This window comes from Vigna unguiculata, chromosome 8, assembly GCF_004118075.2.
Source record: "Vigna unguiculata cultivar IT97K-499-35 chromosome 8, ASM411807v1, whole genome shotgun sequence".
Classification (NCBI taxonomy): domain Eukaryota; kingdom Viridiplantae; phylum Streptophyta; class Magnoliopsida; order Fabales; family Fabaceae; genus Vigna; species Vigna unguiculata.
The window spans coordinates 38,171,530-38,193,830 of NC_040286.1; the positions used below are offsets into that span (position 1 = coordinate 38,171,530).

General features: G+C 35.5%; 3 protein-coding genes across 5 annotated transcripts; all 3 read left to right on the plus strand.

Moving 5' to 3' along the window:
* The first annotated feature begins 1,036 nt into the window (after positions 1 to 1,036).
* On the plus strand, positions 1,037 to 12,867 carry LOC114193270 (epidermal growth factor receptor substrate 15-like 1). Its single transcript, XM_028082998.1, has 14 exons — positions 1,037 to 1,165; positions 1,264 to 1,425; positions 1,618 to 2,848; positions 3,150 to 3,359; positions 3,501 to 3,727; positions 5,896 to 5,970; positions 7,242 to 7,313; positions 7,396 to 7,494; positions 8,346 to 8,417; positions 8,505 to 8,619; positions 9,568 to 9,636; positions 9,977 to 10,388; positions 10,783 to 10,912; positions 12,052 to 12,867. Exons 2-14 carry the CDS (start codon positions 1,285 to 1,287, stop codon positions 12,481 to 12,483), a joined length of 3,285 nt encoding a protein of 1,094 aa, XP_027938799.1. The 5' UTR covers positions 1,037 to 1,165; positions 1,264 to 1,284; the 3' UTR covers positions 12,484 to 12,867.
* A 1,470-nt stretch (positions 12,868 to 14,337) lies between these two features.
* LOC114193604 (glutamate receptor 3.2-like) lies at positions 14,338 to 17,803 on the plus strand. The gene is made up of 6 exons (XM_028083474.1): positions 14,338 to 14,713; positions 14,802 to 16,138; positions 16,241 to 16,518; positions 16,628 to 16,659; positions 16,758 to 17,152; positions 17,271 to 17,803. Exons 1-6 carry the CDS (start codon positions 14,449 to 14,451, stop codon positions 17,700 to 17,702), a joined length of 2,739 nt encoding a protein of 912 aa, XP_027939275.1. The 5' UTR covers positions 14,338 to 14,448; the 3' UTR covers positions 17,703 to 17,803.
* Positions 17,804 to 18,815: 1,012 nt separating this feature from the next.
* On the plus strand, positions 18,816 to 21,386 carry LOC114195214 (homoserine kinase-like). Of its 3 annotated transcripts, none has more exons than XM_028085606.1 (2): positions 18,816 to 20,027; positions 20,314 to 20,968. In XM_028085606.1, the coding sequence occupies exon 1, from the start codon at positions 18,889 to 18,891 to the stop codon at positions 19,996 to 19,998; it is 1,110 nt and encodes a 369-aa protein (XP_027941407.1). In that variant the 5' UTR covers positions 18,816 to 18,888; the 3' UTR covers positions 19,999 to 20,027; positions 20,314 to 20,968. The 3 variants fall into 3 exon arrangements, with proteins under 3 accessions (XP_027941407.1, XP_027941405.1, XP_027941406.1); XM_028085604.1 differs by lacking the exon at positions 20,314 to 20,968 and adding an exon at positions 20,992 to 21,386 and having other exon boundaries at positions 18,817 to 20,027; XM_028085605.1 differs by lacking the exon at positions 20,314 to 20,968 and adding an exon at positions 21,034 to 21,386 and having other exon boundaries at positions 18,817 to 20,027.
* Positions 21,387 to 22,301: the final 915 nt, after the last annotated feature.

Genomic DNA, 22,301 nt, shown 5'->3' on the forward strand with positions numbered 1-22,301 from the left:
TCTGCATATTGGACAACTTACTTTCTATTTAAATAATTAAAAAATATATTTTGATAAAGTTTCGTTTAACAAACTTTAATAAATAATTAAAATTTTATTATTTTATTTTTGTAATTTTTCGTAAAAAATAAAAATTATTTTATTTAATAATTTTATATCCTGATAAAGTTATTAAAAGGAATAATTTTTTATTTTTTTAATAAAGATTATAAATTTAAAATAATAAACTCTTAGGTTTTTTTTATCAAAAATAATTATTTGTCAAAAATTTTCAAAGAAAAATTTCTCAAATCATTTCCCATAATTTGGTGTTAGTCTTGGACAATACATCAACATATACAAAGAATAGAGATTTTAGTCGAAAACGATTCCAGTTTGGAGGGGTTGAAGAACCTCTTCTTAGAGCTCATCATTCACATAACTCTTTATATCATGAGAGAAACTTGATCTGAAGTTTAATTAGATATTTTAGTTTTTATATATTTTTTAATTTTAAATTTTCTACTTCTCATAAATTTAAATAGAAATAATTACAATATTAAATATTAAATATTACAAGTTAAATATTACAAGTATAAGAATTACAAAAAAAAAATATTATGGATAATAATCAAAATGATGATCTTCAAATATAGTCAATAAAAAATAAATCAACAAAACTAGTGATGATTTATTCACCAATAACTCAATTTAAGAATTTTAATTATAATATAATTCTAATTGTTAAGTTATAGATATAAATTATTATTACGAATTTTAATTTTATTAATATGATTTTATTTTATTTTCTATTTTAAATTTTGTAATTATTTTTTTAAACTCAATTAATTAGTATAATAAACAATTATCTGTAATGAAATTATAAAAGTAATTTATTAATACTTTTTACAAATTTAATAATATTTTTTATTTCTATAATTATGATAAAAACTAGTAAAAGAAAGGTGTGTACATGTATTTCCACATGTATAAATGAAATGGAAAGATGAGGGGTATTTTTGAAATTTGACAACCAGAGAGGATTAAAATTGTCCGTTGGAAAAAAATGAGAAAGGAGGGATGATCTGTAATTTTGTTGTTGGGTGAGTGTGTCGATTGGATTGGAGGCGGAGACAATCAAGGTGCAAACCAAGGGATTCATCAATTCTGTTCTTCAGATGGTTTGGTGAGTGAATCAATCACAGGTTAATTCTTTGTTAGTTACATGCTGTGATCTACAAAGCCAAAGACAAACTATAAAAGTGTGCAATCAATTCAAATCAGGCGGTGCTGTTGAATTCTGCAATGGCATCGGCAGCGCCTAATGTCGATCTATTCGATGCTTATTTTCGACGCGCCGATTTGGATCGCGACGGCCGTATCAGCGGTGCCGAGGCCGTCTCCTTCTTCCAAGGCTCCGGTTTGCCCAAGCAGGTCCTTGCGCAGGTCACTATCTCTCTTTCTCTCACACACACTCTTTATTCTCAATTTCTGCTTATGATTTCATTTACTCATTATCCTTCATGCCATTAAGCATTTCTTTGAGTTAATTAGGTACTGCTTCATAATTCCGTTCGTCTAAATGCTAAATACATCAGAGATCACACTGACCTTTCTTGTTGTGTACTCGGTATGCAGATTTGGGCATTTGCAAACCAAAGCCAAAGTGGCTTCCTTGGCCGGGCAGAGTTTTACAATGCCCTCAAACTTGTTACTGTGGCACAAAGTAAGCGGGAACTAACCCCTGAAATGGTAAAAGCAGCATTGTATGGCCCGGCTGCATCTAAGATTCCTGCTCCTCAAATTAATTTCAGTGCCACAGTTGCACCCCCTGTATCTGCACCTGCTCCTGCTCCTGCTCCACAGGCGGGTCCTGTTAATCCTTTGCCCCACCAAAATCTTGGACCAAGGGGGGCAGTTCCAAATCTCAGCGTTAACCAACAAAACCTTCCTTCTCTGGGTAATCAGTTATTGAGGCCTCCAGCTTCTAATCTACGACCTGGTGTTGTTGCCCCTCAAGGAATGGCTGTTGGTGGAGCACGCCCTGAAATCCTTAACGTATCAGGTTATGGGTCCGCTGGCAAGATGGGTGAAGCTCCAGAAGTAACTTCCTCTCCGATAGCAGTCAGAGGAATTAGTCTCCCAGCTACGCAGGAGGGGTTTGGGTTTGCAACTTCTGGATCAAATGCGGTACGGCCACCTGGCCAATATCCTGCCTCCAGCATAAAGCCGTCAGATCAAATCGTTAAGGATTCTAAACCAGTCAGTACTTCTGTTAATGGTAATGCCCCTGATTCATTTTTCGGAGGTGATTCATTCTCAGCCAGTTCATTTCAGCCCAAGCAAGTTATTTCTCCACAAGGATATTCTTCTGGCAGTTCAATGCTTTCTTCAGCTATTGTTCCTGTATCCGAAGGAAACCAGCCTTCTATTAGGACTACTACCCCTGATTCTTTGCAGGGCTCACTTGTAACCCATCCTGTTGGTGCTCAGCTTCAGAAAGCCCAGCCTATGAGTGGTCAGCATCAGCAAGCCCAGCCTGTTCGTGCTCAGCTTCAGCAAGCGCTGCCTGTTGGTGCTCAGCTTCAGCAAGCCCAGCCTGTTGGTTCTCAGCTTCAGCAAGCCCAGCCTGTGGTAAAACAGGACCAGCATGTTCCAGTCCAAACACGTAATATGATGAATTCATCTGGACTTCCTGGGAGATTGCAGGATTCTGCATCTAGTCAGCCACCGTCTCCATGGCCAAAGATGGCACAAACCGATGTTCAGAAATATATGAAAGTATTCATGGAAGTAGACACAGATAGAGATGGGAAAATCACTGGGGAACAAGCAAGGAACCTGTTTCTTAGTTGGAGGTTGCCAAGAGGTATATTTCTTCCTCCTGCCTTGCCTTTTTTTCTTGCACAGCTGGCTTAAAAGGCTATCTTTATTTTTCTAGTTGTATAGCTCCACAGACAACAGGAAATCAACTTAGATATGATTAATTATACAAATTGCAGGACTAGGTTGTGTTTGATAATATTTGCCTTTATGCATGTTTGTAGCGAAGGAGGGAGGGGGTGGGGTTTGTTCTGTTTAGTTTTGACATCCTACATGTGTGTTACTTGTCAATGGCTACCTAATTTCCTGAACATTATCTGTATGCCATGTTTTATATTTTTTTTCAGAGGTTTTAAAGCAGGTCTGGGACTTATCCGATCAAGATAATGATAGCATGCTTTCTCTCAGGGAGTTTTGTATTGCGTTGTACCTAATGGAGCGACACAGAGAAGGACGTGTTCTTCCAGCAGTACTTCCTAGTAATATCATGGTTGATTTACCACCTAGTGGTCAACCTGCTGCTCCCTACAGTGCTGTACCTTGGGGAAATCCGTCAGGTATGTGCCCAATAATTAGCAGCTTTTATTTTTACTGCTACCACTACCCCAGTACTACCATGATTGGACATTACTAATATAACCATTCTGATAAATGAAAATTTTATGCTTTTTGTGTCTCCACTATTTTATATATTGAAGGTTTTCAACAACAAGGGATGACTGGTTCTGGGGCTCGACAAGTGAATCCTGCTGCTGGTCGGCCGCCAAGGCCAGCTGCTGTCTCTCAGTCTGATGAAGCACCTCAGAACAAACCACAGAAATCTAGAATTCCAGTCTTGGAGAAGCACCTCATAAATCAGCTAAGTTCAGATGAGCAAAATTCAATTAATTCAAAGTTTCAAGAAGCAACAGAAGCTGATAAAAAGGTACCTCTTTTTTAGTTGTTTATTTCCTTGCATCTTTTCTGATGTTACACTTACTGTAGGGGCTAAAGTTAGTGCAGTCTACTCTTCTCACCGGTTCTTTCAACGATTTTCTATAAATATAAACCACCTTAACAATTTATATAATTTTTTCCCTGATAGGTATTACATTAAGACGTCCTTATAAAGAATAAATTCTCTCTTTTTTCTCTTGTTATCTCTTTAAAGCTCAATATCACCACCATAGAGTATAGTTATTAGTTAGTGATATATAGCAATAAGATAAAACATCTCTTTTGGCTTAGAAGTTTAAATCCAAATTGATTTCTACAATCCAAGTTCAATCACCTTTCCCTCTACTTTCAAGTGTGACATATATAAATTTTTTCCCTTTTAGAGTTTACAAAGTTATGAATATCTCTCTTTTTCTTAATGATAGGAACAAAGTAATCTACCTTCACTCATCTGACATCTTCTTTGATCTCAAACTCTCATTAAATAGCTCACCCATCCGCTCAAAAAGAGTTACTTTTCTTTAATCTGAATTCCACACCAAATGACGTCTTGGATTCCTAATCCTTTGATATAATATACAGGTCAATCATTGCCTGTCACTTAAAAACATACAAAAATAGTTCTCTCATCTCTCTTTGACCCCATCTTTTATAACCTAAATTTTTTTTCTCCATCCTTAATACTACTTACTCAGTCAATTAGTCCAAATCTCTTGATTTCCTTTCTCTAATTTTGGCAAGCATCGTAGTTTTTTGTTTTCCATTCTTTGTCCTTAGGTCTGAACAAAACTTCAACAGGGACTTGGGTATTATGGGATTCTTAAGTCCCCTATCGTATGCTATGACACGTTTGATGGAGTGTTTAAGTGTGTGGTTTTTTCCTCCCCCCTTAACATCTACCTTTTTCTGGTGGATTCCCCAAATGCCTATGTTCTTATCAAACTTCTTGAAAGTTTTGGATCAATCATCACGCTATAATGTTTTATAATTCCTACGTTTTTTTTTTGTCTTGTGCTTTATTTATAGCCTTATGATGCCTTCCCATTTTTTAGCATTATTGCATCAATCTTTTTTCGTACCCATGATGGTGTCCATATATTACATAAGACGAAGATAGTCTGTTTTCCCTAACCTATTTAGTTTTTCAAAGACACAATGTTAGTCCTTCTCTGAATCGTGGTGTCCACTACATCCAAAGACTTACCTATCAAAGTATCAACATGACAAATAGCAAACCTAATCTGGCACCCCTGAATTAGCATCTTTACCCACATTCATCAAAAGAGTGTGTCAACCCTTGCTCATTTAACTCTGTATCCACGTGCCAATGTGGCAACTCTAACTCATTTGATACTACTTTCTTGAGCCATACAACCCTTAAGTTTACATTAGGAAACATAATCTGTTGAATGATCTTTTTTGAAGTTTAGATAAGTTTAACAATGAATGATAGCATAGGCAGATTTGATGAATTTAATAGTGGAATGTTCAAAACTGGTTGTTTATGACACTAAATATTGTAGAAAAAAATGTCATTGATAGACACATTCATAGTTATGTACTGTTTTAAGAGGTTTGCTATGAATCAAGTGTTGTTCATATTCTTCTCTCTGGGAAAGGGAGTGTATCTTTTAAAATAAGAGAAGGAAGACTGAATTAAGCATCTCTCAAAAATGGGGAGTTTAATTTACTCTATTTTTTTCCTCACTAGCATAGCTGCAGATTATTGTTTTTATTTTGATTGAAATGTTTGCATATGTTTACCTGTCCTTTGTATATGCTGCTGTATTTTCTTGTATATCCATCACTTGCAGTGGCTTATTTTCATTGAATTTTTAGTTTAATGTTAAGCAACTCTTTATAGGGAATGTGTCCTCTATGGTAATCTTTTAAGGTCAATTAATTTGAGAATTCTTGAGATGACATTGTAAGCTATTTTTGGTTTAAACCTTGAAGTGTGCACACTGTTTTTGAAACTTATAGATACAAAAATTATTAGCTGTTACTGGTATATTTGAAAACAGCATGGAAAGATTATGATCTAGATTGTCATTTGGGTGAATCATATCATTTCTGCAGTCCATGTATACTTGATAAAATTCTTGTTTCAACTGAACACAGCAATGCTCATCTTTTCATTTGTTTTGTTAAATGCAGGTGGAAGAACTTGAAAAAGAAATTGCAGAGTCCAAAGAGAAAATAGATTTCTGCCGTGCAAAAATGCAAGAACTTGTTAGTGTTTTCCTTGCACTCTTCCTTTTTTATTTTATTAATGTCTGTCTATAGAAAGTAGTTATATGATGCATTTTTTTAGAGACTTCTTTCAGATTTACTGTTTTCTGCTTCTGGGAAAAAAGTTTTCCTTTTTCCAAAATATTATCTAATCATTATAAATTCTTTTAACATGTCATTTTAATTAAAAAACAATTTTTCTTTGATATAAAATGGCTTAAATAAAACAACTTTAAAACTCTAGTCTGTTTAATTGGAGTTTGTTTTTACTTTGTTTTAACTCTCTTTTCTGGATTAATATTGGATTTGTCTACATGTATACTGTATGTTGATTTGCAGGCTTAGCTATATACCATATATATGTACCTATTTAAGAAAACTAATAATTTTATACTTCTGCTGAACATATGCAAAATCACCTGTCTACTTCTTGGGTTTCCTCTCCTATTAATTTTATGGAAGTGAACAAGAGGCACTTGGACTTCGAAAGTTCTTTTTCTTGATTGTTACTCATTAGTAGATTAGTAGATGTTACACCACCTCTTTCTTCAGCTTTTGTCTGCTTCTGCAGACCTAGAAACTACTGGGAAAAGGTTCTAAAAAGCATATGAATCGGACATGTTCTGTTGTAATGCGTTTTGTACAAATTGTGTAGAAGAGTAAAGCATATAAAAGCTACCCTTCACGTTGTTATGGATAGTAGATTCATATTCTGTTTTTATATTTTTTACTTAATGCATAACACAATATTGTTTAATTTAATGTTATAAATAAAATAAACCATAATAACATATAATATATAGACCAAATTATAAGATTAATAAAATAAAACTAAATAAGACATATGATAAGTTCAAATTAGAGGTCATCCCAATACCTGCTATCTTGCTATAGCAGTTTTTGTAACTGGCTGCCCCATATTTTCTACCCAGGAATGTTAACTATGAGTATCATATTTATTTTTTCTTTTTGCTTTCACCTTTCTTAATGAATTTGTTATTTCTTTGTGCATAAATGTTTTTATGAAGTCAAATGTGAGAATTTTTTATAAAGGCATTTTTTTTTTTCACCTTTAATGTTCTTATGGTTAATAGTGTCATGTTAATATTTACTTTTCTGCTTATTTTCACCTTTTGTATGGTTAATAAGTGATAGAAAGGAGTGAAGCATATAAAAGCAGGCTTTATTCTTCTTTTTATGGTTACTAGTGTTATGTAATTTTTTTTTCTTTTACCTTTTTCAACAAATTTGTTGTTCTTTTTCTATAAAAGGTTCTATACAAAAGCAGATGTGACAATCGGCTTAATGAGGTCATAGAAAGAATATCAGCTGATAAACATGAGGTATCTTTCTTTAAAATTAAATGTGTTCTTTATTACCTCAGTAATCATAATATTTATTATTTGCTCAATATATTAATTTCAGGTTGAGATTCTAGCAAAGAAATATGAAGATAAATACAAGCAAGTAGGAGATTTATCATCCAAGTTAACTACTGAGGAAGCCACATTTCGTGACATACAGGTGCAATGAAATCTGACTTTTTCTTCAGTTGATCGGTTATGAGCATATATCCTAAATGGTTTGTTTTCTTTTGCCTGTTATGCTTCATTGCTGTCTATTAGAGATATTGATTCAAAACCATTTAGTTATTCAACTGGATGTTAGTGTTCTGTCTTTTGTATCTTGTACAGTTTAGAGCCTACATATACCAGGCTTGTATTCTCTGTTAGTCACGTGAAATAATATACTAGATCAGTCTATGTTTGTCTTTTTCTTATCTTCTCTTCATATCTTTTTCTGATATGGTATCAAGGGTTAGAATTTGATCCACAATGGTCAATTCAAGCTCCCACCCATCTGCTTCCAGTTTTTTCCGAATTCCATAGCAGAAAAACTTGATGATTCCAGTTACCTCCATTGGAAACAAGTTGAACTTAACATCAAGTCCCACCCATCATGCTCTGTGACAATCAAAGTGTTGTTGCCATAGCATATGATCCGTTTTTCCCTCCAGAAAGAAACACAGAGATTGACGTCTTTTTGTGTTTGTGAGATCAAGTCCTTCGAATCATTTTGAACTTCTTTGACACAAACTCAATGTAAAGGATTTTTCTTGTAAAAATCCCTCATCTTGAGTTTGAGGGGGTATTAGAGATATTGTTGTAAAAGCATTCAGTTATTCAACTGAATGTTAGTTTTCTGTTTTTTGTATCTTGTACAAAAGGCTTTAGAGCCTACATATATACTATATATACTAGGCTTGTATTCTCTGTTTTTAGTCAAGTGAAACAATATACAAGACCAGTTTTCGATTATCTTCTCATTTTTTCTTCATATTTTTTCTGATATTGTCAAAATTCGTTTGTGTGTAGGAGAAAAAAATTGAATTGTATCAAGCAATTGTAAAGATGGAACAGGATGAAAAAGGCGATGAAACTCTGCAGGTACATTTTAATATTACCAGGTTTGTGCATCCATCTTGACAAATTGTGATAAACTTCTATATCTCATTTATCACCTGAATTTTTAAGGCTCGTGTTGATCGTATTCAAACGGACCTTGATGAGCTGGTGAAATCTCTTAATGAGCGGTGCAAGAAGTATGGATTACGTGCTAAGCCCACAACATTACTGGAGCTACCCTTTGGTAAATTCAAATTTGTATTTGATTTTATTATTTTATTATATCCTTCTGGTTGTTCCCAAATCTTTGTCATGTCTATAACTTCATTTTATTGTGTTTAATGCATTTGTTTTGATATCAGCTTTTTTGCTTTTTAATTTGAAGAAGTGGCCTTCAGTTGCTGAACCATTGATTTTGAATTGGCAATAATTATTTGTGCTAGTGCAACTTGGTACAGGTTGCCTGATCAAGTGGCATTAATATATTCAGTTTATTCAGATTTTATGTGACCTTTTTAACTGATTTTGTTGCACAACTCTGTTTGGACAGATTATACAATAATTTATACCCCTGATGTCTCTTATCATGCATCTTTTCTCATGTGTAATTTTTTTTTTTTGAAATCAGTTTACAGTACAGTATTATGATACTTATATAATTATACGGTTCTTTGTAATAGCTACTACTGTTCTTGCCATCATATATCGGGTTAATATTGATTTTATGAAGAGGGAAACTTGAACTCTGATGTTTCTGACAACTGTATGCAAGATATACTATTCAGTTTCAAAACATTTGATTTGATTGATGTTGATGGCATCCTATAATTAAAGCTTATTTTTAGATTGTTCTGACAGAAAACTTTAGTTGTTCGTTTCTAGTATATGTATGATTGCATTTATCTACCATTATTTTAATGTAGCTCAGAAAAACTGTTTAAAGTTGGCTCTTCATTTTTGTTAACTTAAATTACTTCATTTTTTTCACTTTTACGTAAGTGTATTATTGGCTTCTTGATACAATTGTCTAGTTTTCTTGCTTGTGTCCTGTCATTTCTCTCTGGTTTGTGGTGCCCTGCCCATCAACCCCTCGTGTTCCTGTCTAATATATTTTTGTATTGAGTAATGTAGTAATTATACACGTTGAGTTTGATCTTGTATTCTGTGGCCTCACTCAATTTTATCCTGTAAGGCTGGCAACCCGGAATCCAAGAAGGAGCTGCTGACTGGGATGAAGATTGGGATAAGCTTGAAGATAAAGGTATTCAAAATAATCCTAACTTGATAGATAATCTGTTCACTGAATAAAAATAAAAATGCTTGTGTGTACCTCCCTTGTATCCATATGCTTTTACACTTGTTAGCGGATGAACTATACTTAGTTGTGGGACTATTTTCTCGGCATTGCTGTTAATCTAAATGTGAGCGGTTGATTTTGAACAGTTATGTATTTTAGGAGACAATATATTCCGAAAACGTAGCTGTAAATTTAAGAGATACTATGATATTTTTGAATTAAAATAATGGTTAGCTGCTCCTGTTCACTTTTAGATGATATTTTGGAAATGGCTACATAAATTGGTTATTCACTATGCTTGCAGAATATGTTTTTGTCAAAGAACTCACTCTTGATGTCCAAAACACTATAGCTCCTCCAAAGCAAAAGTTGCCAAAAGCTGTGAACACAGAAGCTGTTAACACAGAAGCTGCGAACACAGAAGCTGCAAACACAAAAGCTGTGAACACAGAAGCTGTGAACATTGACAGTCCTACATTTGCAGCTTCTCCTAGGAGTGATGACAAGTCAGAAAAGCCACAGACTACCAATGAACAAGTTGGCAATGGATCTGTTTATAATAAAAGTGAAGATGGGTCTGCAAAAAGTGCTCCCAGTAGTCCATTTGCAGGCAGTGCTATTGGAAGCCCACATGGGGACTTTTCTGATTCTGACTTTAGAAAAACTACTGGTGAAGATAGCTCACCCCGTGATCATACCATACAAGAACCCCAAAGGTTTGTTTTTAAGATATTTACTCCAGTTTCCCAAATGTTGTCCAATTGCCCATTTTACCATATAATTTATTATTATTATTATTATTATTATTTTTATCTGAAGGGATCAAGTTACTAAAGAAGTAACTCTTGGTAAAGTTACTCTTTTTGATAACTTTTTGGTCTATATTAAATTTGATTAATCCTACAGTTGAATATTTGGATATTAATTCAACAGCCATGAAAATCAAGTTTTTAATTAAATCGCACATTTTTACTTATGTAATCTAATACATAACGTTTTTTTAATCCATTATGCGTTAAATTAAATTTATTCAAAAAAGTATAAATAGTTTCACTTGCTATAGATCCTGTGATGATGCAACATAATTTAAATTTAATCTTGCATATGTAGTGATCGTGGTGGTGTCAAGTCTGTGTTTTCTGGAGACAAAAATTTTGATGAACCAAATTGGGGAACCTTTGACGCTAATGATGATATTGATTCAGTTTGGGGATTCAATGCCAATAGCACCACAAAGGAGGTATGCCAATTCTCTCACCTTAAAACTAGCTGGGTTATGATGCTGTAATATCTTTAAAAAATACCTTTGAATACTAATATTCCAGTAAGTACAAATGTTGTATAAGTACGTGATAAGACTCCTTACGCAATAATGGTCATCCTAATACTGTAGCACCTCCCTCTAGTGGAAGATGGGTATGCCCTCATCTTGTTAACAATCAACCCATTTAACACAATTGAAAAGCATAATAACTTCAAACTTAGACAGGCCAAAAACACACATTGTTAATAGGGTTCTGAAACACCGACTTTAATTGAATTTTGTCCAAAAGAGCATTAATAGGGAGACAACACATTGATTAGATGGTTGGAATGATGCACATCTGGATGCGTTAGTAAGATGTTGCGTAGCCTAAAAAAAATATATTGCTGAAAGGATGCATACCAGGAAGTTCTGATTGTCGAGAACAGTCAATGTAGTAGTTCTACTAAATCATTCGAGGTATGCATGTTTGGAGAGAATGAAGAGATTATTGACCCAAGCGTAGTAGACAGAAAGGCTCATACGCACAAAATTTCTTCTAATTTTATCTATTGTGAAATTTTAAATTGAATTAACCTCAAATATTGTTGAGAATCCAAATTTACTATATACACAGTCAATGTAGAGCTTATATGACCACTTGAACAATCCTAAATTCAAGAGATCGGTTTTGTGGTTAAGGTAGCTCTGACCCAATTGAAAACAGAATTTTGAGAGACCACCTTTATCATGTTTGGTGGTCTTCCTCCACAATTTAAGTTTACTGTATTTCTTTCTTTATTTCTCTCATCAACTTCGACTATGAGTTGTGGACGGTGTTTATTAATGTTGAATAGAAGAAAAAGCTGGAGACGTGATTGATCGAACTCATTAGAGTGCATTAGTATACACTCTGGGTAATAGTTAAACAGGAAATAGTTGTCTAATTACCAATAGTTGTCTCATTACTCAGAGTTTGTACAGGATTTTATGATTGTCATAAAACCAAAGGGATAAATATTGAAGCTAGTTTGCAAAGGATTGATGGGATTGGAGGAGGACGCATTATATAATCTTAATCAATGGTTATTTATACTGTAGCAGTCTACCAATTACTTTTGGAAAATTGTTTACAGGAGAGAGATTTTGAGGGAGCTGGAGACAACTATTTCTTTGATTCTGGCGAACTGGGCTTAAATCCCATCAAAACAGGTTCACCACGGGTTGGTGATCCCTTCCAGAGGAACAGTGGGTTCAGTTTTGATGATTCTGTTCCAAGCACGCCACTTTTCAACTCAAGTAGCTCTCCGCAAAGGCCAAAAGAGTGGTTGGAAAATGCTTTTGACTTCTCAAGATTTGATTCTTTCAGAACACATGATAGTGTATCTCTGCCTGCTCGGGGGGAGGCAACAGAACACTTTGATTCAGTACGCAACAGTGTGGATTTTGATCATGTTCATGGATTTCCAGCATTTGATGACTCCGATCCCTTCGGCTCTGGGCCGTTTAGGACTTCAACGGATAGTCAAACTCCCAGAAGAGAATCTGATAGTTGGAGTGCATTTTAGCTTAGCAATTTCACACAATGCATTATTTGTAGTTTTGGTGGAGTGGACCTGTTATAATGTGTAATGTATTTCTTTATTTTATCCTGTGTATTCCTTGTTCCTCACTTTTCTTTTTTTTGGGGGGAAGGGCGCGGCATTGTCTCCACTCCAGCAATCTCACTTCCCTTGATTGAAACTGAAGGCCTGTCTATATTTTTGGTTTGTTGGTTGATACTTTTCCATACTCCTCCTGCACAAGAGATTGTGGTATTGATGACTATCTCATTTGAGTGATGTTTACTCACCGGAATTTTATTATGATTCTTTTTTCATTTGTGAAGTATAACTGGAACCTAATTTGTCCAATTAAATTTAGAGAAATGTAAACAGAATACTTTATCACAATTTTTGTTGTTAACTGATATTTATGTAGAACCGCGTAATTATTTGTCTGAAATTTATTACTATTCCTCTTCAATCTAATTGCATCGGAACACCCGAGCTGGTCCTGGTTTTGCGCCAGGTGTTTATTATTGATTAGTTATCAAATTAGGTTGAGGTTGGGTGGAGAATTTTAAATTAATAAGAATGCAGTGAAATCGAATTGCTGTATGTTTGCATAGTTATTCTAAATTTGTCATTTTAAAATATCCTATAATAATTTGTTATAATGAAATAATGTTTCTAAAATAATTTAAAATATTTTTATAGCGTCAAATTTAAATTATTTGTGTAAGCTTTAGCGGAAAAGATTCTTAAAATATTTGAAATTAATCCTTTTCAGCTCATGACATTCCTTGACTATCATAATGTAATTAAAAACGATTCGGTTTGTCTCTTTTTCGTGTTCTGATGTGGTATGGGATGGGATGGATTGGGTTGCCAATTGTATAAAAACATATTTAATTATATCAATATATTTTTTATTTAATTAATATCTCTGATTGAATAAATTTAAATAATTATTTTATTTATATGTTAATTTACTTTATTATAATTAATAATTAGAATGTAATTTATAAGATATAATGATTTAAGTTACAATAATGCAATTTGACGTGCTAAACAAAATTAGTCAAAACAACATGAATGAAAACTCTAATCTAACTTATCAACTTTTAACAAGTTAACATGTCAACTCGTCGTGACTTATCTTATTACCCCTAAACATAATTATTATATAACAAACACAAAAACAAAATAATAAGTTTTTTATCGGCACTAAAAAATTAAGTAAAGACAAATGTAGTATTGATTTGACAACAACTTAATAGAGGTCATGTTCTAATGTCAAATTACTAATTAAGAAAAACAAATTCGACTGACTTTAGAACGCGTGATTATATTGTATTACCAAATGATGAATCAGTAAACTAAATAAAAACAAGTACAACGTAACCATGATGAATCAGTGATCCTAGATTGCATGGATATATTCTATATTTGCAATTTCACTTCATTATAATCACATGACCTATGAACACCCTAAATTCCTCTTGTCATGATGAACTTATATCCACTTTACAAGCCATGGTCCAAGGCATTGGCATGCGTGGTACAGACATGCCATTTGCGAAAGGTGTCCAGATAGGAAGGAGAGATATTGTTGTAGAGAAAAGCGTATAATTACACGAGTAGTGCGTTTGTTAATGAGCACTGCATCATAGATTAGACAGACAAGACAATGCCATACAATAAACTCTCACAATAGCACTTCAAAGTTGAAATTGCTATAGATGAAACGTCACAATCTGATGCGCACATTTCGCATTTTGAACTCATGTCAAAATGGCACTGTGCTCTCACTCCCACTTGCTACTAACTAAGCACACACACATACTATGGTGGTAGAGTGGTCCACCTCCACCTCCACCTCCGGTTTCTGCTTTCACTGTCTCCCGCTATAATTATAATAATGCATGTCTCTCTTCGCCATTTTCATCCCGTTAATCTCCCTTTCAACTGATTCTCTATCGTAGGTTCTTTATGAATCTGCTATTCCTTGCATTCACATTGATCCTATTACATGGATCATCAACAGCAAGAGAAGAAGCTTCCCGACATGACGACGATGATGTCGTCAATATCGGTGCCATATTCACATTGAAAACTATAAACGGCCAAGTTTCCAAAATTGCCATTCAAGCAGCTGAACAAGACGTAAACTCCGATCCCCGCATCCTGGGGGGACGTAAATTGTCCATAAACATCCACGATTCCAAGTTCAGTGGTTTTCTTGGAATCATTGGGGGTATGGTATCAGTGCCTATCACTTGCTTGTTTCATTGATATTCTTATTTAGATTGTTGGTTGGTGCTGACTGGTGCACTTGATGGCAGCCCTCAAGTTCTTGATGGCCGATACAGTGGCTATAATCGGTCCACAAACTTCAGGAATGGCCCATGTGCTTTCACATCTCGCCAATGAGGTCCATGTTCCCCTACTCTCCTTCACGGCTCTGGATCCCACCCTGACACCTCTCCAGTATCCTTATTTTGTCCAAACAGCGCCCAGCGATCAGTTCCAGATGACTGCAATTGCGGACATGATTAGTTATTATGGTTGGAGAGAAGTCGTAGCAATATTCAGTGATGATGATCCGGGTCGAAATGGGGTAACTATTTTGGGGGATAAACTTGCTGAAAGACGCTGTAAGTTGTCTTACAAAGCAGTACTTCCTCCCGATACAACCGCCACTCCAAGCTTTATTAACAGTCAGTTAGTGAAGATTAAGAGCATGGAGTCTCGAATAATCGTTTTGCACACCTTCGCCAAAACTGGTCTCTTGGTTTTTGACCTGGCTCAAAAACAAGAAATGATGGCCAAAGGATATGTCTGGATAGCTACTACTTGGTTATCGACTGTTTTAGATTCAGTTCCACTACCTTCAAACACTTCTAACTCAATTCTTGGAGTTCTTACCCTTCGCCCTCACACCCCTCAATCCTTAAAAAAACAGGCATTTATCTCAAGGTGGAAACATTTAAGTAATGGCTCAATTGGGTTAAATCCATACGGACTCTATGCGTATGATTCTGTGTGGACGATTGCTCAGGCACTGAAATTATTCTTTGATCAGAAAGGAAGGGTTTCATTTTCTAACAAAAATTTAACTAGTAAGGGGAAAGAGAATCTGGATCTGGGTGCTTTGAGCGTTTTTGATGGAGGGAAGCAACTACTTGATAACATATTGCGCATTAATATGACTGGTTTGACTGGACCTATTCAGTTTGGTTCAGATAGATCTCCTCCACATCCATCATATGAAATCATTAATGTAATTGCCACAGGTTTTCGGAGCATCGGTTACTGGTCTAATTACTCTGGCCTCTCAGTAATCACCCCTGAGAAACTTCAGTTGAAGCCTGCCAATCGTTCAATTTCAAACCAGCATCTGAAGCCTGTCATATGGCCTGGAAATACTATAGAAATGCCTCGTGGATGGGTTTTCCCTAATAATGGGAGGCAACTAAGAATTGGAGTTCCCAACAGAGTTAGTTATAGAGCCATTGTCTCACAAATAAATGCCTCCAGTGCAGTTCAAGGATATTGCATAGAGATATTCCGAGCTGCCATAAAACTTCTTCCATATGCAGTTCATTATAAGTTCGTTCTGTTTGGAGATGGAAAAAATAACCCAAGCTACTATGATCTTGTCAACATGATTAATCTTGATGTAATGTAACCAATACCCACAAAAATTACAATCCTTCTACTGCAGAGTACAAACATGCTAATTGTCTTGCTTTTATTGATCTTTTTTCGCTTTCATCTACAGGTTTTCGATGCTGCTGTAGGTGACATTGCTATTGTCACTGACCGAACAAAGATTGTGGATTTTACTCAACCATATATAGAGTCGGGGCTAGTTGTGGTTGCTCCGGTAAAAAGATTGAAGTCGCATGCTTGGGCTTTCTTGAGACCATTTACTCCAATGATGTGGGGTGTCACTGCATTTTTTTTCCTTTTTGTTGGAACAGTGGTGTGGATTCTTGAACATAGAACGAACGATGACTTTCGGGGGCCGCCAAAGGAACAGATAGTTACAGTTCTTTGGTAAGTACTAAGTAGTTTTCCTTACAGAATTTTACTTCCCTTCCGAATTGACTCCTGTAGCTTGTGTACATATCTTGACATAACTGATCATCTTCGTATGCTGTTGCAGGTTTACTTTCTCAACCATGTTCTTTGCGCACAGTAAGTCCATCCAATTTTGGCAGTTGATGTTGTATTCGAGAAACATGTTGTGGTGTATCCTTGTTGGTAGATATAAATAAGGTTCTTCATTATTTCAGGAGAAAACACAGTGAGTCCACTTGGTCGAATTGTGTTGATAATCTGGCTTTTTGTGGTTCTGATAATCAATTCAAGCTACACTGCAAGCTTGACATCAATTCTCACAGTGCAGCAACTGTCTTCACCCATAACAGGAATTGATAGCTTGATATCCAGCAGTGAACGTATAGGGTTCCAAGTAGGCTCGTTTGCTGCAAACTATCTAACCGAGCAACTCAACATCCCCAGACATAGACTTGTTCCTCTTGGCTCGCCTGAAGAATATGCCATTGCCCTTGAAAGAGGAACAGTTGCAGCAGTGGTGGATGAGCGCCCATATGTAGAACTATTCCTTTCAGACCACTGCAAATTCTCAATCAGGGGCCAAGACTTCACCAAAAGTGGATGGGGATTTGTGAGTATCTTTAGAACTGTTATAAAGTGGATTTTATTATGTTATCTTCATTAATTTATACCTGTAATAAGTTTCAAGGATTGATTGAGTCTTATCAATTTGTTGGGTGTGGTGACAGGCATTTCCGAGGGGCTCTCCTTTTGCAGTTGATATGTCAACAGCCATTTTAACTTTATCTGAGAATGGTGAACTTCAGAGGATCCATGAAAAGTGGCTTTCAGAAAAGGCTTGTGCTCATCGCAGTAGTGAGGATGAACAACTTCAGTTGAATAGCTTCCGGGGCCTGTTTCTAATATGTGGGATAACATGTTTCTTGGCGCTTCTAATATACTTTTTATCAATGCTACACCAATTCAGTAAAAAATCCCCTAAAAAACCTGGTCCTTCAAATCGTCATAGCTCGCGTTCTGCTCGCATTCAAACTTTTCTAGATTTTGTGGACGTGAAAGAAGACGTATCTCCCAGGAAATTAAAAAGAAAACTGGAACATCTTTCATCAAATCGTTTGAGGACCATATCAAAGAGCAGGAGTCAGAGAATAATTTCCTAATAAGCTGTCTCATTCTCATCATTTTCATCAACATGTCTTCCTATGTACATATACAAACTTACTTCAAACTTATTCTGCTCTAATTTACTTCTCTTAAGTCATCTCACCTCATAGTTCATTTTCTTCTAAAGCTTTTTTGCTCTAAACTTCACGCGGTTCACTTGCCAAATTGCACATACCTTAACATGAGAACTATAAAATTAAAACTTGGCCATTGAAAGAAACAAAAACAATATTAGAGTACTGGATGGGCTTCCCTACTTGGATTCAACACTTCAATCTCTAAGCAAATTCTTACTGCACTCCCTAATGTCATACTACATGTCCATAAACTTCAAATTTACTCTTTTGAACATCATTTTTTTTTTATCCTAGAAAGTATAATTCATAATACAAAACAAAAAATATATTTTAAAGTTTATATTTTAGACTATCAAATTTATATTTCGAAATATATAATTCAAAATATGAAATAAAATATACATTTTGTAATGTACATTTCCTAATATAAATTTTATATTCTGAAAAATAAAAAATTTATATTTCAAATTATATATTAAAGTATATAATATATTTTAAATTATTTAATTCTAATAAAATAATACATAAAAAGAGTAATTTTAACATTTCTTATGAAGGTACAAAAGGAAACCATAAAGGTGTAATAAGAAAGAGCCCAATTTCCAACATTTTGTCTCAAAAGTAAGACAAATATTAAGCAATACTGCTAGTACTGAATGTGTTTCATGATAAATAGGGAAAATTATTAAACCACAAACAAAGGTAAGGGCATGATTAATAAAATGATAATTAATGGATCCCATGATCACAAGAAAGTTTTTGTTTAATAAATTTTAAGTATTCAATACTTAAAATTGGCCTTTGAAATTAAAACTAAACAACCTATTATCATCTAACTAAACTAAACATTCAAATCGATTCAATAATAATCTTCGAAAGGTTCAGCCAAACTACCAACATTTTGTGTAATCCCAAATAGACGAGTATTTTGTTTTGATTTGTGAATGAAGAAAAAAAAGGAAAATCAAATTTAATTGAAAAACTACTATATTTATAATAATAACAATGATTATATAACTTCAATTTGAGAGAGAAAGAGAGATGAATTATTTATTATTAAATATAGGTTTGTAAGTGTGAAGAGTAGTGGGAAGAGGAAGTGGAAATGGCGACGGCGACGGCGACTTGCTTCCTGTGTCCGTCTCCGGGGAGTTTCAAAGGCAGTGAGATGCCGATAGCAAGATTCAGATGCTGCAGCAGCAGCAGCGGCAGCAGCAACAGCGTCTCGCTCAATACTCGAACGGAGCCCCGACCCGTAACCACCTTCGTCAAAGCGTTTGCTCCCGCCACCGTTGCCAATCTCGGTCCCGGCTTCGACTTCCTAGGCTGCGCCGTCGACGGAATCGGGGACATTGTCTCCGTCAGGGTCGACCCACAGGTTCACCCCGGCGAGATACGCATCTCCGACATCACTGGCCAGGCCCCCGACAAGCTCAGCAAAAACCCTCTATGGAACTGCGCTGGCATCGCCGCCATCGAAGTCATGAAAATGCTCTCCATTCGATCCGTCGGCCTCTCGCTCTCCCTGCAGAAGGGCCTGCCTCTGGGAAGCGGTCTGGGATCGAGCGCCGCCAGCGCCGCCGCTGCGGCCGTGGCGGTGAACGAGATGTTTGGGAAGAGATTGAGCGTGGAGGATCTTGTTGTGGCGTCGCTGAAATCTGAAGAGAAGGTTTCGGGGTATCACGCGGACAACGTGGCCCCGTCGATCATGGGGGGTTTCGTGCTGATTCAGAGCTACGAGCCGCTGCAGTTGATAGAGCTGAAGTTTCCTGCGGAGAAGGAGCTGTATTTCGTGCTGGTGAGTCCTGAATTCGAAGCCCCGACGAAGAAGATGCGCGCAGCGCTCCCCGGCGAGATTGGGATGGCGCACCACGTTTGGAATTGCAGCCAGGCTGGCGCTCTGGTGGCGTCGGTGTTGAAGGGTGACGTGGTTGGTCTGGGGAAGGCTTTGTCCTCTGACAAGATCGTTGAGCCCCGCCGTGCCCCCTTGATTCCCGGCATGGAGGCTGTTAAGAAGGCTGCCCTTCAGGCTGGGGCCTTTGGCTGCACCATCAGCGGCGCTGGCCCCACCGCCGTCGCCGTCATTGACAATGAGCCCACCGGACATGCCATTGCCCAACACATGATTGACGCCTTTCTCCACCACGGCAATTTGAAGGCTTCTGGAAAAGTCTTGCAACTCGATCGCCTTGGTGCCAGACGCATTCTAGATTGACTTCTATCTCAGTCTCTTCCTTTCCTATGGTACCTTCTCTTCCCTGCTCCACTCATTCATTTTTTATCATTGCTTCTATTACTCTCTAACACCACCATTTTACCATAATGCTTCTCACATCCTTTTTCGTTGTTGGACTAGTCTCTTGCTGAAACAGAGAAATTAAATTGGCCTAATAGAATTGAATGTAACAGTACCAATATAACAGTGCCAGTAATACCCAAAAAAACAGAATCAATTGCACAGCCTTTTTATTACTGAAAAAGTCATAGGGAAAATATCAATTAACAATGCATGTGATAACTCCTCGTGCAGCCAAAACAATTTCACTGGGAAAACTGTATCAGAAAAGATGGGAATCAACCGAGAGAAAGTGGAGAATTAATAGAGAAGAGTAATACCAACAGCCTGTCTTTTTCACTGCACAAAATTCTTTAAAAGCACATTCCATTTGCTGTGCCTAGTGTTTTTTCTCCCTTCATTACTTCTCATATCACCCTCCACGTGTCCCTTATTCTTAACAAACTTTTTCTCACCCACGTTTCTCACATTTGTATTTGTTACACTTGCACAAATTGTTCTGATGAATCACTCTACTCACTCTCTATGTCAAAGAAAAAACTGTTGCCATGTTTTTTATTAGCCTCATCCTCATCAAAAACATTAATGATATTATATAAAATGAAGACCTTTTTCAGATCAGATTATTGCTGATCTATTTTGCCTCTGAACATTCATATGCATCATTCATTGTGTCAGGTCAGGACAAGTCCACTCGCATTTTGTTCCCAACCCCACCGTTTCTGTACTAAGCTTCTTGAAATTGTTGTGATATTCTGATTAAATCTTGAGTTTAGAATTTTGAATTGCGTATCCTTTTTAAATGCATTCCATGGCAGAAATTCCATACAATCTGTCTCGGTTTTTGTTATTTGTAACCAGTGGTTGATCTAGCTCTGAATGAATTCTTACCTAACTTAATATGCTTACCAGAATCTTGAAGATTTAAAAAATTGGATTTCTTTCACTTCCCAGTGACACTACAAGTGGTGGCTCTGATAAAGGAAAAGCAGCAATCTGGTGTGGAGGTCTGAATAAAAAGAGAAACATAAACCAAGCTGGGAGCTGCATCTGGGTGGTGACAATTTAAATAGATGAATAATTAAGAAAGAACTAGATCAGGTAGGTAGGTTTTAGGCTTTCTCTGCTTGTGTTTTCTTTTTCTACTAGCTACTTCGGAACCTTCAACATGAAGTATTTTGTCTTTCTCGTCTTTCCCGGTTTCATTGTGTTAATCTTGCTTTTCAATAGCATGTTAAAATGTTTTTCATTGATTGTTCTGTAGCATTTCTATTTGTGATTTCAATGCCAATTTTTCCTTTTTCCTAGTTAAATCTAAGAAAGATGCGTTGAGACCTATATCACGGCTTTTACGAGCTAGGATGTATATGGTTCGAAGGATTGTTTTATGATGAGCTGAAGTTCCGTGCCTCTTTAACTTTTCTTATAAAAATCCAATCTTTAACTAATTTTACTTGTTATAAAATAAATTGTTAAACCCTCTAAGATCATCTTTTAAAGAATAAGTAGTAATTTCATGAATCATTTAAAATATTTTCCTGCTAAATTATACTTTACAAATTACAATATTATTGCTAGGGATGGGAATACGTCAGGTAAGGATTTGGGTATCCATTTCCATCTTTAAAATAGAAGTTCATTTTCATCTTTATATGTAATGAGTATAAAATTTGTTTCATTTTCATTGTCATGGGAAGTAGGTATACTAGTACTTGCACTTCGAATCTTTTAATTTAAATTATTAAATAAATATTCTGTTTTACAAAAATAAAAATCAGTCAATTTTTTTTATAATATATATATATATATATATATATATATATTCTTTTCTTGTCAAATATGAAATTATAATTATATAAATATAAAATAATTGGATAAAAAAAATCAAATAATTATAGAAAAAATATTAAATATATCTTAGTACATATTAATTTTTATTTTCATACTCAGATTATAAAAAATACTACTCATCTTTAATTGCTACATCCAAAAACAGCTATTAAATTTATTACATATAATTTTAAAATATAACTTTACTCGTTGATTACAAATTTTGTTGTCATTTTATTTTGATTTTTTTAAAATTATTTGAAAAATGAAAGAAGTAAAGGCAAGGTCACTCGAATTGTTTTAATTGTGAAACGTGAATCGGATAGGGTCATTGTTAGTAACTTTTCAATTTCGTCGCTGAATTATTTTTTAAACAATTTCAGACAACTCAT

Bases quoted from the DNA above. Each gene is read 5' to 3' on its own strand.
- LOC114193604 (XM_028083474.1), top strand. From the start codon at position 14,449: ATGAATCTGCTATTCCTTGCATTCACATTGATCCTATTACATGGATCA. The intron at 16,660-16,757 runs GTAAGTCCATCC...TCATTATTTCAG, and splicing joins AACCATGTTCTTTGCGCACA to GAGAAAACACAGTGAGTCCA. The intron at 17,153-17,270 runs GTGAGTATCTTT...GTGTGGTGACAG, and splicing joins CCAAAAGTGGATGGGGATTT to GCATTTCCGAGGGGCTCTCC.
- LOC114193270 (XM_028082998.1), top strand. From the start codon at position 1,285: ATGGCATCGGCAGCGCCTAATGTCGATCTATTCGATGCTTATTTTCGA. The intron at 7,314-7,395 runs GTATCTTTCTTT...TATTAATTTCAG, and splicing joins TATCAGCTGATAAACATGAG to GTTGAGATTCTAGCAAAGAA. The intron at 10,389-10,782 runs GTTTGTTTTTAA...TTGCATATGTAG, and splicing joins ACCATACAAGAACCCCAAAG to TGATCGTGGTGGTGTCAAGT.
- LOC114195214 (XM_028085606.1), top strand. From the start codon at position 18,889: ATGGCGACGGCGACGGCGACTTGCTTCCTGTGTCCGTCTCCGGGGAGT.